The 15312-nt window shown below is 41.2% G+C and overlaps 1 protein-coding gene across 15 annotated transcripts in view; it reads left to right on the plus strand.

The window, feature by feature from the left end:
• The window catches only part of CLIP1 (CAP-Gly domain containing linker protein 1), a 116528-nt gene that overhangs the window by 93615 nt on the left and 7601 nt on the right, over positions 1-15312 (plus strand). For all 15 annotated transcript variants that reach the window (XM_055549503.1, XM_055549510.1, XM_055549515.1 and 12 more), the window contains one exon: positions 10674-10726. In XM_055549503.1, the coding sequence (XP_055405478.1) occupies positions 10674-10726 (53 nt within the window). The remainder of the gene's footprint in view (positions 1-10673; positions 10727-15312) is intronic.

The raw sequence follows: 15312 nt of genomic DNA on the forward strand, positions 1-15312 counted from the left end.
ATCTTTACTTCCAAACTTGGAAGTGCCCTGCTTTGTGCCCTGTTTCTCACCTCCCCCTCTGCTTCCCTGCCCTCTCCAGTCTGCTTCCTGCCGTTCCCAGTGCACTCTGGCATGAAGGATGGCTTCCCTGTGGTGTCTGCACACTCGGATGGCTCCTTCCGCCCTCTGTGGATGTTCTGAGTCTCCTCCTTCAGCTTCCTCCACACCGTTTGCTCATGTTTCTCTTGCCTCTCCCACCACACCGCATCACTTGCTATTTGTGTGTCTGCTTTTCCAGGTCTTCTTCCTCGTCCCCCACTCGGTGCACTTGGCCTCTCTGCTGGTCGTCATCTTTCCTCTCCAGGTGGCCGCTGCCTTCCCTGGTTTGGGTCACAATCTCCTTCTTGGCTCTCTGTGTGTGACACTCGGAACTCAGGCTGTCTCCCCACCTGGCGCTGAGACAGTAGGACTCCTAGAGCAAGACATGCAGGTTGAATGAATGAAGGAGTGAACGGGTGATGAAATAAGTTCCTCATTTTCAGCCAGGGCCCTTCAGTCCTATTTTGCAGAATATGATGCAGAGACGGTGAGACTTGCCCCTTCCACTTCTCTCACATGAGTCCACTCACTTCCAGTCTCCTGACTTTGTTGCAGAGAGGTCGTGATTGCCAAAATCCAACCTCAACATAAGCAGGCCATGCGCCCCGTGTGGATGGTAGATTCGTACAGTGGATTCAGGCAGGGTCACGTGGTTTCAGGATTAAGGAATCCATGCAGCGCATTATTCTTTTCATAGAGAAAACACTAAAAATAATCCGAGTGATGTGAGTTCTTCTATAGAGGCAGTCACCTTAGGGAGTCACTTTCGGAATGTCTGATTTATCATTCCCAAACTGCACGTGTTTTCTTCCCTGGGAGGGCTGCAGAGACACTGAACTGTCACTATGGGAACAGTGCTGATTTTTTCCCCCTGGTTATTTGCAAAATGAGGTCACAGTTGGCTTATGGAAACGAGACAGATATTAGATGACTCAGTCACGGTGTTTCATCAACAGTTCCTCCTCCCAGAGGATATGACAGATGCAGTAAACAAAAGACTAGGGGTTATCATCTCAATTGATCCATGAATAATCACCTGCCTTTTACATAAGCCTGCATTCCCAGACCTGAATGTTTAGAAAGGAAGCACTATTTTTAGCTTGTCATGTTTCATTTTGGAAAAGTAGTGATCATCAGCCATCAAATTTTAATCTGGGCTGAAGTGGGGGTGCTCATGGGCAAGTAGGGGTGAGTGAAGATTGATCACAGAATCTCTCTCCCTCAATACCTAATGAAAGACACATACTTTTTCAGCTATTAAAAGGGGCTCCAGGGGCTTCCCTGGTTAAGAAGCCACTTGCCAATACAAGGGACACGGGTTTGATCCCTGGTCTGGGAAGATCCCTCATGCGACAGGCTGACTAAGCCCGCGAGTGCCTAGAGCCCATGCTCCACAACCAGAGAAAGCCCACTCGCAGCAGCAAAGACCCAGCTCAGCCATAAGTAAACAAACAAATTAAATAATTTTTTTAAATGATAAAGAATAAATAAATAACAAGAGCTCCAGGAAAATCCAGCAAAGCCAACCAGTTTCCTGCTGTAAACACTGAAATTGACTGTGGCCTGACTCTGTGTTCATAGTGGTAAGGGAAAGGAAACAGATAGCAAAATTCCCAGAATTTCACTCTAACTCCCCTCACCCCCAGTTTGGAGAAAACTAGACTAAAGGGAGTGAGTAGGCAGCCAAGGAAAGAGCTTTGAGGCTAAGGAGCCCTCTGCTACCACTCAGGATTCTACCAGACCTGGAAGAAAGTGCTAGCTGTCATTTTCCACAGCTAGTCCAGCCAACAGAATGGCTTAAGTAAATGAGGGTTGGGTGGGAATGGGTGGGTTTCCCCCCCACCCCCACTTTAAATGATGATAAATGCACAGGTAGGTAGTCCCAGTGGGTCCAGCCACTCCAGAACTTCCTCAGGGAAGCCTACCCTCTCTCTTGGCTCTGCTGCTGTCCTTAAGCATGTAGGTTTCAACCTCTCAATCTCAATGAGTCTTTTTTTTTTTTTTTCAATGACTTAAACATGCAGACCTTGCAGAACTTTCTGGAAGGAAGCAGGGGGAAGGCCAAGCAGAGGGCTCCTCTTCACGGCATTTATCTCTTCATTTGGAGAGGACCCTCCAGATCTCTGTAATAGTGTCACCAGTTGCAGAGATGAGTCTGGATTCCTGCAGAAAGGGAAGGAAACACAGAGGAAATGAGAGTAGATGTTGAAAGAGCCAACTTATGATGCTGCTCAGTTGCTCAGTTGTGCCTGACTCTGCAACCCCTTGGACTGTAGCCCACCAGGCTTCCCTGTCCTCTCCCAGAGCTTGCTCAAACTCATGTCCATTGAGTCAGTGATGCCACCCAACCATCTCATCCTCTATTGCCCCCTTTTCCTCCTGCCCTCAGTCTTTCCCAGCATCAGGGTCTTTTCCAGTGAGGCGGCTCTTCACATCAGGTGGCCAAAGTATTGGAGCTTCAGCTTCAGCATCAGTCCTTCCAACTTGTAATACCTGCCAGGTAATAGAGTTACCTCTGTCCCGACACACTGGGTGAGATGCAGGATCTAGAGGAGAAAGCTCAGAGAGAGACCTATAGCAGACTCTATTCATCACCTGAATTGCAGTCTCCCCATCCTTGCCCCGGGCACTCTGACTACAGAAAGTATAGCCCACAGCACCCAATTTTCAGTTGTACCTTGAACATGAAGATGAAGGGGTTCAGATAAAGTAGGAAGGACATAAAGGACAATTCATTGACATTACATGTGAGCAAATAGAAGGTCTAAGCAGAGCTGCCCATGGTAGTTTGAGCAACTGAAAACATGCTGTACCAAAAGAGGAAAAAAGTAAAGAAAGTAACCTAGGAATCCAAAGAGTGATGAGGAATTCAGGCCATGAGAAAGCATTACCCAGAGTAAAATATTGCTGTGTGTTATATAAAAATTTAAATGATGTAGGGACTTCCCTGATGGTCCAGTGGCTAAGACTGGGCACTCCCCATGCAGGGGGCCAGGGTTTGATCCCTGGTCAGGGAACTAGATTCCCACATGCAACAACTAAGTGTTCGCATGCCACCACTAAAGACCCTGCATGCTTCAACTAAGATCTGGTGCAGCCAAATAAATACATATTAAAAAAAACTTTAGTGATGTAAATAAAACAACTGTTTAAAGAGACAAAGATGAAATAATACAAGCTGAGTGGAGATAAGGAAGAATTAAGGAAACAAACTGAGGACCAAAGCCATACAGTATCAGAACTGCTAAATATGTAGAAATAGACAGGGACCTAACAGATGTTTCTGAAAATATACAGAGAATTCTTCAGGTCCCCAGACAGAAAAAGCAGATTCCTTGAAAAAGAAAAAACAGCCGACTGCAGCTGCATTCAATGCCAGAAAAAAGGAAAAACAACGTAGTACATTGTTTCCCAAGTTCTAATGGACAGAAAATATGATCACGAGCCTCATATCCAGGCAGTTATTATTCAGGTAGGAAGACAGATGTTTCTGAACATGAAAGAACTTGGAAGCCGCAGCATCTGTGAGTCCTGCAAAGTAGCTACTTGCTGATAAAATTTAGCCAAGCAAGACATGATTCAAAATACAGGACTTGGGACTTCCCAGGTGGTCCACTGGTTAACCTACTTTCCAATGCAGGGGATGCGGATTCGATCCCTGGTTTGGGACCTAAGATCCCACATGTCATGCAGCCAAAACATTAAAGGGGAAAAAAAAAACAACCAAAGACTTACTAGATCGAGGGAAGCTGGGCAAAGGGACTGGACGTGAGTACTAAATCCAGGTAAATAGACAGCTAAGCTGACAGTTTAGGGGACTACAGATGAGGGAATAGAGTTGTGATTCCAACTTTTTATTTGGAAATCATTTCATGCTTTGTGGAAAGTTGTGAAAATAAAACACAGAATACCTAACCACAGTGCGATTGTCAAATTCAGGAAATGGAACACTATTATCTAAGGTACAGGCCCTACTCCTGCTTTGGCAGTTGGTGGTGGTGTCCTTTATAGTTTTTGTGGGTTTTTTCTTTACCTGATTCAGGATCCAGTTGACTCAGGTCTCTTCAGTCATCTTTATCTGGAATGATTCTCTGCCTTTGTCTTTTATGACTAAATAAAAACAGGCCTGTACATATAAAATTTTTCATTTTGGTTTTCTCAAGTGTTTCCTCATGATGATATTTGGATCACTCATTTTTAGCAGAAAAATAGCATAAGTGATACCCATTATTGCTTTATCCCATTATTGGTGATGTCAGTTTTGATCATTTAGTGGAGGTAACGTCAAAATATTTGCAAGACAAAAAGAAAAAAAGATCAAAGACAAAGGAGAAATAAGAAAAACATACAGAGAATATGACTAACCAAATTTGAGGTGATAGACTTGAAAGCAAGTGGAAGTATGCAAACTTCCTCATCTTTTACATCAGGATGATGTTTGATATTATTTTAAATTAAAATTTGCTTATATGTAAGAAAATGATATTAACATCTTAGGTTTTTAAAAAATATATATATTCTACTTTAAAATTTTACAAAATAAATGTATAGTATAAACCTAGTAGGAGTTCTTAGAAAAGAATATGTCTTTGTGGTAAAGAACATTTTTCTAGAACTTCCACGGTGGTCCAGCGGTTAAAAGACTCCAAGCTCCCAGTGCAGAGGATGGGGTTCAATCCCTGGTCTGGGAACTAGGATCCCCACATGCCATGTGTCGCAGCCAAAACATTTTTTTTTTTTTAAAAAGGACATTTTTTCTGCCCTCAGTCATTTTTTATATTTACTTGCTTTTTTATTTCTTCTGTTAAATTCATATAAAGTTAAATTTGCTTTTTTCTCTCCTTTCTGTCCTTCTTGTTCTGTATACAAAGAGAAATGTGTGTGTGTGGCAAGACAGCTAATATTAATCGTTTCTTCTCTGAAAGGGCTGTTCCCAGAAATTGCCAAATCCTCCTCTTCCTTTCCGCGCTACACCCCCCCCCTCCCCCCCACCTTACCTCCTCCACTTCTGAGAGCAGGAGTCTGTCTGTGTGGGAGGCCAGACTAGAACTCGTCAGATGCTGGGGCTGGGGCCCTGACTTGTGCTGTCAAGGTAGAGCCACTATTTTAGACCTCAGAACACTAGCTTAGAGAAGAGGCTGAAGTCGCCCACGCGTGAACCACTTCCCTGGGGAAGTCAGTGATAATCACAGCTACTGAGCCCTGGCTCCCTTGGACTAGCTGAGCACAGAGTTCCTCTGGGGGGACCCGGGCTCCCCAGTGCCACTGCCACTCACACCCGAGCACAGCGCCAGCTCACTGACTATCTGACACAGTTGTTCACGTGCCACATAGTTATCAAGTGCCTGCCGTGTGCCCGTGCGTGTGTGCTCGGTCGTGTCCGACTTTTGTCACCCCATGGACTGCAGCCCGCCAGGCTCCTCTGTCCATGGACTTCTTCAGGCAGGAGTACTGGTGTGGGTTGCCCTTGGCTTCTCTGAGGAATCTTCCCAATCCAGGGATCTAACCCACCTCTCCTGGACTGGGAGATGGATTCTTTAGCAACTGCGCCACCTGGGAAGTTATTGAATGCCTACTGTATGCCTGCCAGTAACAAAACAGAACATTGCTTCTCCTCCTTGAGGCTATGGTTTTTCCTGTGGTCACGTATGGATGTGAGAGTTGGACTGTGAAGAAGGCTGAGCGCCGAAGAATTGATGCTTTTGAACTGTGGTGTTGGAGAAGACTCTTGAGAGCCCCTTGGACTGCAAGGAGATCCAACCAGTCCATTCTGAAGGAGATCAGCCCTGGGATTTCTTTGGAAGGAATGATGTTAAAGCTGAAACTCCAGTACTTTGGCCACCTCATGCGAAGAGTTGACTCATTGGAAAAGACTCTGATGCTGGGAGGGATTGGGGGAAAGATGAGAAGGGGACGACAGAGGATGAGATGGCTGGATGGCATCACTGATTCGATGGACGTGAGTCTGAGTGAACTCCGGGAGTTGGTGATGGACAGGGAGGCCTGGCGTGCTGCGATTCATGGGGTCGCATAAAGTCAGTTGGACACAACTGAGTGACTGATCTGATCTGATCTGATGTGAAGGTTTTTAAAAAACATTTGTTTATTTATTTGGCTACACTGGGTCTTAGTTGCAGCACGCAGAATCTTTAGTTAAGGAATGCAAACTCTTAGTTGCAGCATGTGAGATCTAGTTCCCTGACCATGAATTGAACCCTGACCCCTGTATTGGGATCCCGGAGTTTTAGCTACTGGACTACCAGGGAAGTCCCTCCAGGAAAATTTTTATTCAAGTAGCTTTTTGGGTTTTTTTGTTTGTTTGTTTGTTGAATCCTGAAAATTTATTATTTGGGAGAATTTCAGATATTAATCCTTTGTTTTAGAGCTCGTGATACTAATCAGAAAATACACATTTTGAAATGAAATTCAAAAGAAAAGAATAATTACATATAAGGCAAATTACAAAGTAGTTCGACTGGACCTGCAGAAGCAGAAGTGTGTGTCTTGATTCTGAACTTCAGCACATCCTTCACGTCACACAAGCTAGTATTTTCTTAAATGATAACATTTAAAACAAATTACTCACCATGTTTATCACATTATAGAACAGTTTTGTGGACAGATGAACTCTTTGAGGTTTTCTGGTCCAGTGTTCCCTTCAATCATGATCATTTGTATACTATTTTCCCTGCAACATTGTATTCTTAATAGTTTTCTGTAAAATAACCCTTCCTTTTATTTAACCTTTTATTACAAACAAGTTCAGCGATACTCCCGGATATCCAACTCCAAAGGCAATCAGCTCTTGGTCATTCTTTTTTTGGTAAAGTTTTTTTTATGATTTTTAAATTTAAAGAAATTTTAAAAATCTTTATTGAATCTTCGTTACAATATTGGCATCTGTTTTATGTTTTGGTTTTTTGGTCTTGAGGCATGTGGGATCTTAATTCCCTGACCAGGGATAGAACCGATGCCCCCTACATTGGAAGGTGAAGTCTTAACCAATGAACCACCAGGAAAGTCCCTGTTGGTCACTCTTGTTTCAATTTTACTCTCATTGACCTTCTACTCTTTCATGGATTAATTTGAAGTAAATCCTAGACATACTATCATTTTATCTGTGAACAACTTAATACCTCTAAAAAATAAAATTATTCATTTCTTTTAAATTGTAATGTTATTTTACAATTAGAAATAATTGGACATGAGTTTGAGCAAGCTCCAGGAGTTGGTGATGGACAGGGAGACCTGGCGTGCTACAGTCCATGGGGTCGAAAAGAGTCAGACAGGACTGAGCTACTGAACTGAACTGTTTGTAACATGAAACAATACAAATACATACCATTTCAAAGTTACCATTCCTCCTATTGTTGTTTCATTGAGGCAACATTATAAATGGTTGAGTGTTTCTTTCCATAGTGCTCTTCATTTGTGTAACAGTCTCTCTATATATAATAATAGTTTTTGTTTTTTACAAAACCTATATTGTGTATATTACTCAAATTTGCCTGTTGTTCAGTCACTAAGTTGTGTCCTCTTTGTGACCCCATGGCACACCAGGCTTCCCTGTCCTTTATCTCCTGGAGTTTGCCCAAATTCATGGCCATTGAGTCAGTGATGCCATCCAATCATCTCATCCTCTGTTGCCCACTTCTCCTCCTGCCCTCAATCTTTCCCAGCATCAGGGTCTTTTCCAGTGAGTCGGCTCTTTTGCATCAGGTGGCCAAAGTATTGGAGCTTCAGCATCATTCCCACTGATGAATATTCAGGGTTGATTTCCTTTAGGATTGACTGGTTTGATCTTGCAGTCCAAGGGACTCTCAAGAGTCTTCTCCAGCACCACAGTTCGAAAGCATCAATTCTTCAGGCTCAGCCTTCTTTATGGTCCAACTCTCACATCCATACATGACTGCTGAAAAAACCATAGCTTTGACTATATGGACCTTTGTTGGCAAAGTGATGTCTCTGATTTTTAATGTACTGTCTAGGTTTGCCTCCCCCCACCCAAAGTTATATTTATTAAGGTAAAATATACATAAAATTCACCTTTCATAGATATATGGTTCGGTGAGTTTTGACATATATATACAGTCATATAATATACCCTTACAATCAAGATTTTCTTCTCCCCAAGAAGTTCTCTCATACTCTTTTTATAGTCAGTCACTTCCCAATTCCTAAACACCATTTCTCTCTTCTATGGTGCTATAGTTTTGCCTCTCTTTTGGGTTGGCCAAGAAGTTCATTTGTGTTGTCAACCCGGTTCAGTCCCTGGTTGGGGAACTAAAATCCTGCAAGCTGATTGATGCAGCCAAAAAACAAAAGTCAGGGTCACAAAAGACAAGGAAAGAATGAGGAACCAGCTGGACTAAAGGAATATGATTACTAAATGAAACTTGTTATCCTGGATTCGATCCGGGACCAGAAGAAGGAAAAAAAAAAAACCCACTATTTCCGATGAAGAATTGGTACAGAACTTCCCTGATGGTCCAGTGGTTAAGAATCCCCCCCTCCAATGCAGGGAACAGGGGTTTGATCCCTGGTCTGGGACGATCTCACATGCCGAGGAGCAACTAAGCCTGTACACCACAACTACTGAGCCCACGAGCCCTAGAGCCCGTCTTCTGAACCTAGAGAAGCCACTGAAGTGAGAAACCCACATACCGCGACAAAGAATTGCGATAGGAATCGTTGCGATTTTCTTTAGGATTGACTGGTTTAATCTCCTTGCTGTCCAAGGGACTCTCAAGAGTCTTCTCCAGCACTGCCCTTCACTATCTCCTGGAGTTTGCTCAAATTCATGGCCATTGAGTTAGTAATGCCAGCCAACCTGCCACAACTAGAGAAAGCCCACACGGCAACGATGACCCAGCGCAGCCAAAAAATAAATAAGAGTCAGTACAATAAGTACCCTAAATTTCTGTTCCATGGAAATTCAGGCACAAGAACTTCATCCTCCAAGAAACAGGGAGAATCTCTGCATGCTGTTCTTTGCAGTATTGAATGATTTTCCAAGTGTTTATTGATTGCTTGTATTTTCTCTGCTGTGAATTACCTGCCATGTCACTTATGTATTTGCTAATTTTTTTTGTTCAGTCCCTGGCTGGGGAACTAAAATCCTGCAAGCTGATTGGTGCAGCTTTGTTAATTTGTTAATTTTTTTCTTGTGTTTCAGTTTTTATAACTATAAAACAGTCTTCCTTGTTTTAAAAATAAATACAAACCACATACAAGGATGCAGAGAGAATGAGAGCCCCTCTTATCTCCATATCCCACTCTCCAGATGTTCTTCTCCCTCTCTCATTTCATTTTTTAAAGTTTGCCTCCCACTCTTTTTCTTCCTTTTACTCTTTAAAAATTTCTAAATATTTCCGTGAAGTGAATTACTCATGCAGCAGAAGGATTTATCTTAATGGACTAGGAAAGGAATGTCTATAGTGGGAAAAAAAACCTGTATGTTAACCTCTGTAGATTTCTTGATAGACTCATGTTCAAAACATACATGTTTCTATTGAAGAATTTTTAAAGTATAAAAACCTTTATAGCAAAGCACATACATAACTGACACGTAATCAGAAATAAGACCACAACTACTTACTGTGAGTAGCAGCTTAAATTCTAGGAACCTAGAATCTTAAATTCTAGAATCCATAAATTCTTAAATAAATGAAAACCATTACAGAGTCTTTGCCGTTATCCTTTGATTAAAAAACAAACAAACAAAAAAGGACTTCCCTGGTGACCCAGTGGTAAAGAATCTGCCCTGCAATGCAGGGGACCTGGGTTTAATCCCTGATCTGGGAAGATTCCACATGCTGCGGGGCAAGTAAGCCCATGGCCACAAGACCCAGTACAGCCAAAAAGAAATAATTTTTTTAACTGTAAGAGTTTGTTCACCTTTTTGTGTTATTAACAGTGTGACTGTATTTGGCTAAACTCTGTGGTATAGTTTGGGAGTAGAGGTGTGTCTTCCCTCACAAGATTGACTAGCTGAATCTTTTGTTTTTTCAACCTTCATAGAAGAACAAAACATTAGAACTAATGGGCCACTGGAAATTCTTTTGTAACTTTATTTTATAGGTGAGAAAGAAATGAGTGGAATATAATAGGCCTAAGATGAGGCCCTTGTAGAATAAATTACCGGTTCTTAGCCCTACCCAAGTTGGTGACATTTGCCTTCTATTATTTCAGGAAAGGAACCAGAATGCTAATAGTGAAGCTTCCCCTCATGCATCTAACAAGTGAAGGAAACATTTATTGAATGTTTAAGATATGGCATGTACACAGTGTTGTTTAATACTTCAACTCTCAGGTGCCTGAGGAAGAGGAGTCATTCGGGTCATAAGTGATTTGTAAATTAGTAACTCTGGGACTTCCCTGGTGGTCCAGTGGTTGAGACTCCACCCTTCGAATGCAAGGGGGACGGGTTCAATCCATATGGTGATGTACACTTGGTCTTTTCTCACTGCCTCTCAGGAAAGCCAGTTGCTTTAGCTTCACTGGAGCGTGGGAATGTGACCTGCAGGATGAGAAATCAGCCTCTCTGAGGGCTTGTTATGAACTGAACTTTTTTTTCTGTGTGTGTTTTTTTCCAGCTGGAAGAAGAGAGATCAGTGCTCAATAATCAGTTGTTAGAAATGAAAAAGAGGTAGGCTTTTCTTTTTGTGTATATTATTTTGTGTGTGTGTGTGCGCGCGTGTTTAATAAGGAAAATGTTGGAACATGCTGTGTGAAGTGACTTGTAGAAAACGTATGACCTTCTTATACTCAGAAAACTGCATCGTGTTAGTTTGGTACTTATAATTGAAAAATTTGGAAAGTTTCAGTATGAATTACTAACAGAAGATTTTTGATTTTAAGTCATGTTCAGTTGCATTTATTCAGAAGTATCCTAAAGTCAGATTGTCTCATATTACATACTGCTGTACCTCCTAGTTTCAGTAACTAAAAATACTGCCATTTTACCTAGAGTAATTGATCTGCATATAAGTACTGATTTCAGCTATATAAAAAGTTTAATTTTTTCACAATAATGGGAAGCACCATTTTAAACATTTCTATTTATTTTCTGAACAAGAGCTTTGTTATTTGTTATTCTTTGATGATAATCAAATGCTATTCAAATGGAAGTTTCCAGGACTTTTGAGTAAGGATAAATGGGCCCCCAGGAATAATCAGCCTGATGCTTATGCTTTCTGATGGTCTCTGTCTGCTCTTTTAAAATGTGCAGTTTGTGTTTAGAGAAACTCTCTGCTTTACTCTGCATGCCAAGCAGGTTTAGCGTGCATTGTTGCTAAGACCCACAGCCTGTATAGCGGTTTGCTGTAGAGTACATCACAGAGTGATGTGCTTTTCTGTCTTATTAAATGTGAAAAGAAAAATAAACCTTTAGAAATAGTACAATCAAGAATTCCTGGGGCTTCCCTGACAGTCCAGTGATTACGACTCCTCGCTTCCACTGCAGAGGGCATGAGTTCGAATTCCACGTGGCGCTTGTGCAGCACGGCCAAAAATAAATAAATAAGTTTTTTGAAAAGAATTCCTGTATACCTCAACTTAAAAAACATAAGAAAATAAAATAGGGAAGAAAAATTCCTTCCCAGTCTTGCAGAGCACCTTATTCTCGATTGTCAGGGCAGAGGAAGCTTCCCTTACCGACGGCTGACACAGGCGTTTGCACTGACGGTGCCAGCCTGGCAGTTGCTGCAGGACCTAGGCCCTTACGTAGCCCACAGAGACACTTGGGCTCCATAAGCTACATTCCAAAGGAAATTAGGCCTCAGTCCAGGGGTGCCTTCCTCTTTTTTTTTAAGACATCCTTAAACTCTTTCTTCTTGAAAGTTTCACATCAGACTGCATATGTGTTCCACGACCGCCACACCCCGGTCCAGCCAGGTGTCCACCAATGCCCCTCGTGAGCTGTGGTGACTGGCCTGCTATGACTTACCCTGGGGCCTGGGTACAAGCACGGCTCTGCCCATGGGGGCCTTGGGATATTTAATTTTACATGAAAAAGGCTTTGTTTCTTTAAAAAGAACCCTGTATATGCAGTTATCAAGGGTATGTGAAAACATAATGGCACTTACTCCTGAGGCATTCTGGTAAGGGAATGTATAAAAATCAGCAGATGGGAGTACTGATGTAATTAATCCCTTTGCATTTATGTAGCACTTGTAATTCACAGATTTCTCATATCTAAACAAACCATTGAAATGTATATTGGGGCTTGCACTTAAAAATGATGAAATCCAAACCCCCAAACTTGGGCAACTTGGCTAAGAACTCAGATGCAGGCACAAGACCCAGGGCTTCAGATCTTTTTACACGGGGTCTTTTCTTGCTGTACATTTAATGTTTGTTTATTTTTACTTTTTAATATTTTTTAAAAAGAAAGATGAGAGGCTTTGTTACTCCTTTCCTTGTGACTTTGACTAAATCACATGCCTCTCCAAGTGTGATTAGACATGGGACTTTTTTTCCCGGCTTTAGAAGATAGAACAAATTTGGATACTTGTCTGTCCCTCTCTCCTTATTTCATTCTGCTCCCGTGTTAGGTCCTGGGTATGTTTAAGAGAATCTCTCTTGAAAATTATTCTTTTAATTGAAAAATGCAGATAAAGATAATTTTTTCTGGGAGTGAAATAATTTTAAACATGGTTTCTTATATTTAGAGCTTTGGTGGGGGAGGGGTTCAAATTGTTAATTAACCCTTATGGAAAATTAGGTCTATTTGAGAAGTCTGGATGCAAATATATTTTCGCTAATTTGGGGGGACCATGAATGCATTCTGAAAGTCAGTTTTGTAAAGGATTTGTATGTAGATCTAGGTGTGTAACAGTTAAGTACATGTAGCATAGAGTACTAAAAAAAATTTGGATACTTCCTTAATTTAAAAGTCTGGAGTGACTTCTTTGGCAGTCCTGTGGTTAGATCTTCATCTTCCAGTGTAGTGGGTGGGGGTTCTGTCCCTTGTTGGAGAGCTAAAATCCCACTCATAGGCCTTGTGGTCAAAAAACCAAAACATTAAAAAAAAAAAAAAAAGCAATATTGTAGAAAGCTCAATAAAGACTTTAAATATGGTCCACATCAAAAAAAAAAAAAAACTGAAAAAAAAAATCTGGGAAGTACCTAAAAATCACAAAAGATATTTGAAATGTGGTTGTTCAAGCAAGAACTGAGATCTTAGTCAACATACATAGCCAAGAAAGAATATAATTGCTTCATTCAGACTATATTGTTCATTATTTTGAAGTGCAGTACTTACTCCTGACATGGGGTGAAACAAAATACTTATTAAGACATACTTAATAAGTTAAGACTTATTAACCCAAAAAACTATGGGTTTTTTGCTCTCTAACGCTGAATCGCAGGCAACATGCAGTGAAATTTTTTCTCTTAGCCTGAAAATGTAATCATTTCTTTGGAAAACCAGACTCCGAGTTAGGCAGACCTCTTTCAAAGCAGTTTCCAAGGCCTCCAGTAGATGAAGCAGAGCTAACCTTGACTTGCTCTACCTAACAGAAGGAGAGAAACATGTTCCTCTGGCCAGAAAGCCTGTGGCAGATTCGGGAACCAGTTTGGCTTCCCTCCCTTCTGTAGGCTTTTTGATGTCAGAGAAGGGAGCCCAGAGCCAAAATCTTAGATGCGGACTGTAGAGTCGGGATTAATTCTGCGGGCGACCCCTGCAAGATTCCCGTCAGGAAGGAAGACTGGTGGGCGGCCCGCCTGCCAGTTCTGTAGAGGTCACTGCCCCTCCAGCTCGCTCAGCTCACTGTGGGTTGCTAAGTGTCTGACTGTCTCGAGCTTGCGCTACTTACCAATGCTCATCTCACCCCCTCTCTTTTCCCTTTCCTACACTTGCTTCCTTTGCTCTATCTGTGTGTCTTTAATGGTAAGACTAAAGAAAGTCTATCCACGTTATAATAAATAAATTTCATATATTTTTTAGTAAACCAAGTTGTCGTATATATTTTTTGGCTGCCTTTGTCCCTCTGTGTCTTGCTTTTGTTTTGAAAAAATATCCTCAGCAGTAAACACACACACATACACACACACGCACATATCTTTTTTATCTCTCTATATACAGCACAGAACTTCAGTGCAAATTTAGTTCTCCTTGCTGTATTTGCAGTTCTCTTCTTGTTCCTAATATTTGGTTCTTGTTATCTTGCGTTTTTAAAGCTTGCCCCGTAACACTTTAAGGTATTTCCTTCATTACCGGAATTTATTTCTTATGTAAGTAGTAAGGAAAGAATCTGGGTTATACGTTCTCTTGGGGGAAAGATTTCTGGCCCCTGAAGCCCTTCTTTCATGTTGTTTATCTTCCCTCCTTGATATTTTTAGTAAGGCCAAGTCACTCAAGCCAGAGTGGCCTTAAAGTAACACAGGCCCTCTTGTCAATGTGATGTGTGACTCAGGTGTCAGTAATATTGGCAGAACTAGTTTAGTTTAGACCATCTTGGTTTGCATAGTGGGGTTTGGGCTCAGGAATTGCCTAAGATGCTGACATTGAAGACCTGTCACCAAGAGGAGCTGCCAAGGTCTATTTGTCCCTTCAGAATTTGGTATACAAATCACAAGTCAGATCCCTTTCTTAACCACCCACCTTTTGATGAGTTTTGTCCAAGAAATAACGGTTTGCTATCTTCTTAGAAGGCAGCCTCACTTAGAGGCCATATGTATGTGGGGATAAGCAAAGACACCTGTGCCTTTTTCTTCTGCCAGCTGATGGCGTCCTTATCCTCCCTAACACAAAGATTTAGAAGAATCTAAATCTGCTAATAACCCAACCCTGGTATTTCTCAGTAAAAATATTTAAAATCACATTGTTCAAATTTGAGTTGAATTTACAAGTGAATCTCTTGAAATTGTTTGCTTTGAAATAATTCCTTTATTATTTTACAAACAAGCAGAAAGTAAAAATGGCCAAATCATGGAAATACAAGCTCTTACTTTTAATAGCCTTATTAACTTTACCTAATGTGCTGTATATAGCAAGAAATTGAAATAGATTTTGCAATAGAATGAACATGAACTACCAAATATCCTTTAATAGAAACATAAGGAGCAGAAGATTTATTGAATCTTCAGATAAAAATAGATACTTACTTTCCAGATAGAAAAAGATGCCTATAGATTTCTTTCATTTAAATCTTTGGGGTTCTTTTGTTTTTTGTTTCACGCAAGCACGATCCTCTTTCCTAGTGAGGTGTCATGCAGTTAGTAATTTAACAT

This window comes from Bubalus kerabau, chromosome 16 (assembly GCF_029407905.1).
Source record: "Bubalus kerabau isolate K-KA32 ecotype Philippines breed swamp buffalo chromosome 16, PCC_UOA_SB_1v2, whole genome shotgun sequence".
Classification (NCBI taxonomy): Eukaryota; Metazoa; Chordata; class Mammalia; order Artiodactyla; family Bovidae; genus Bubalus; species Bubalus kerabau.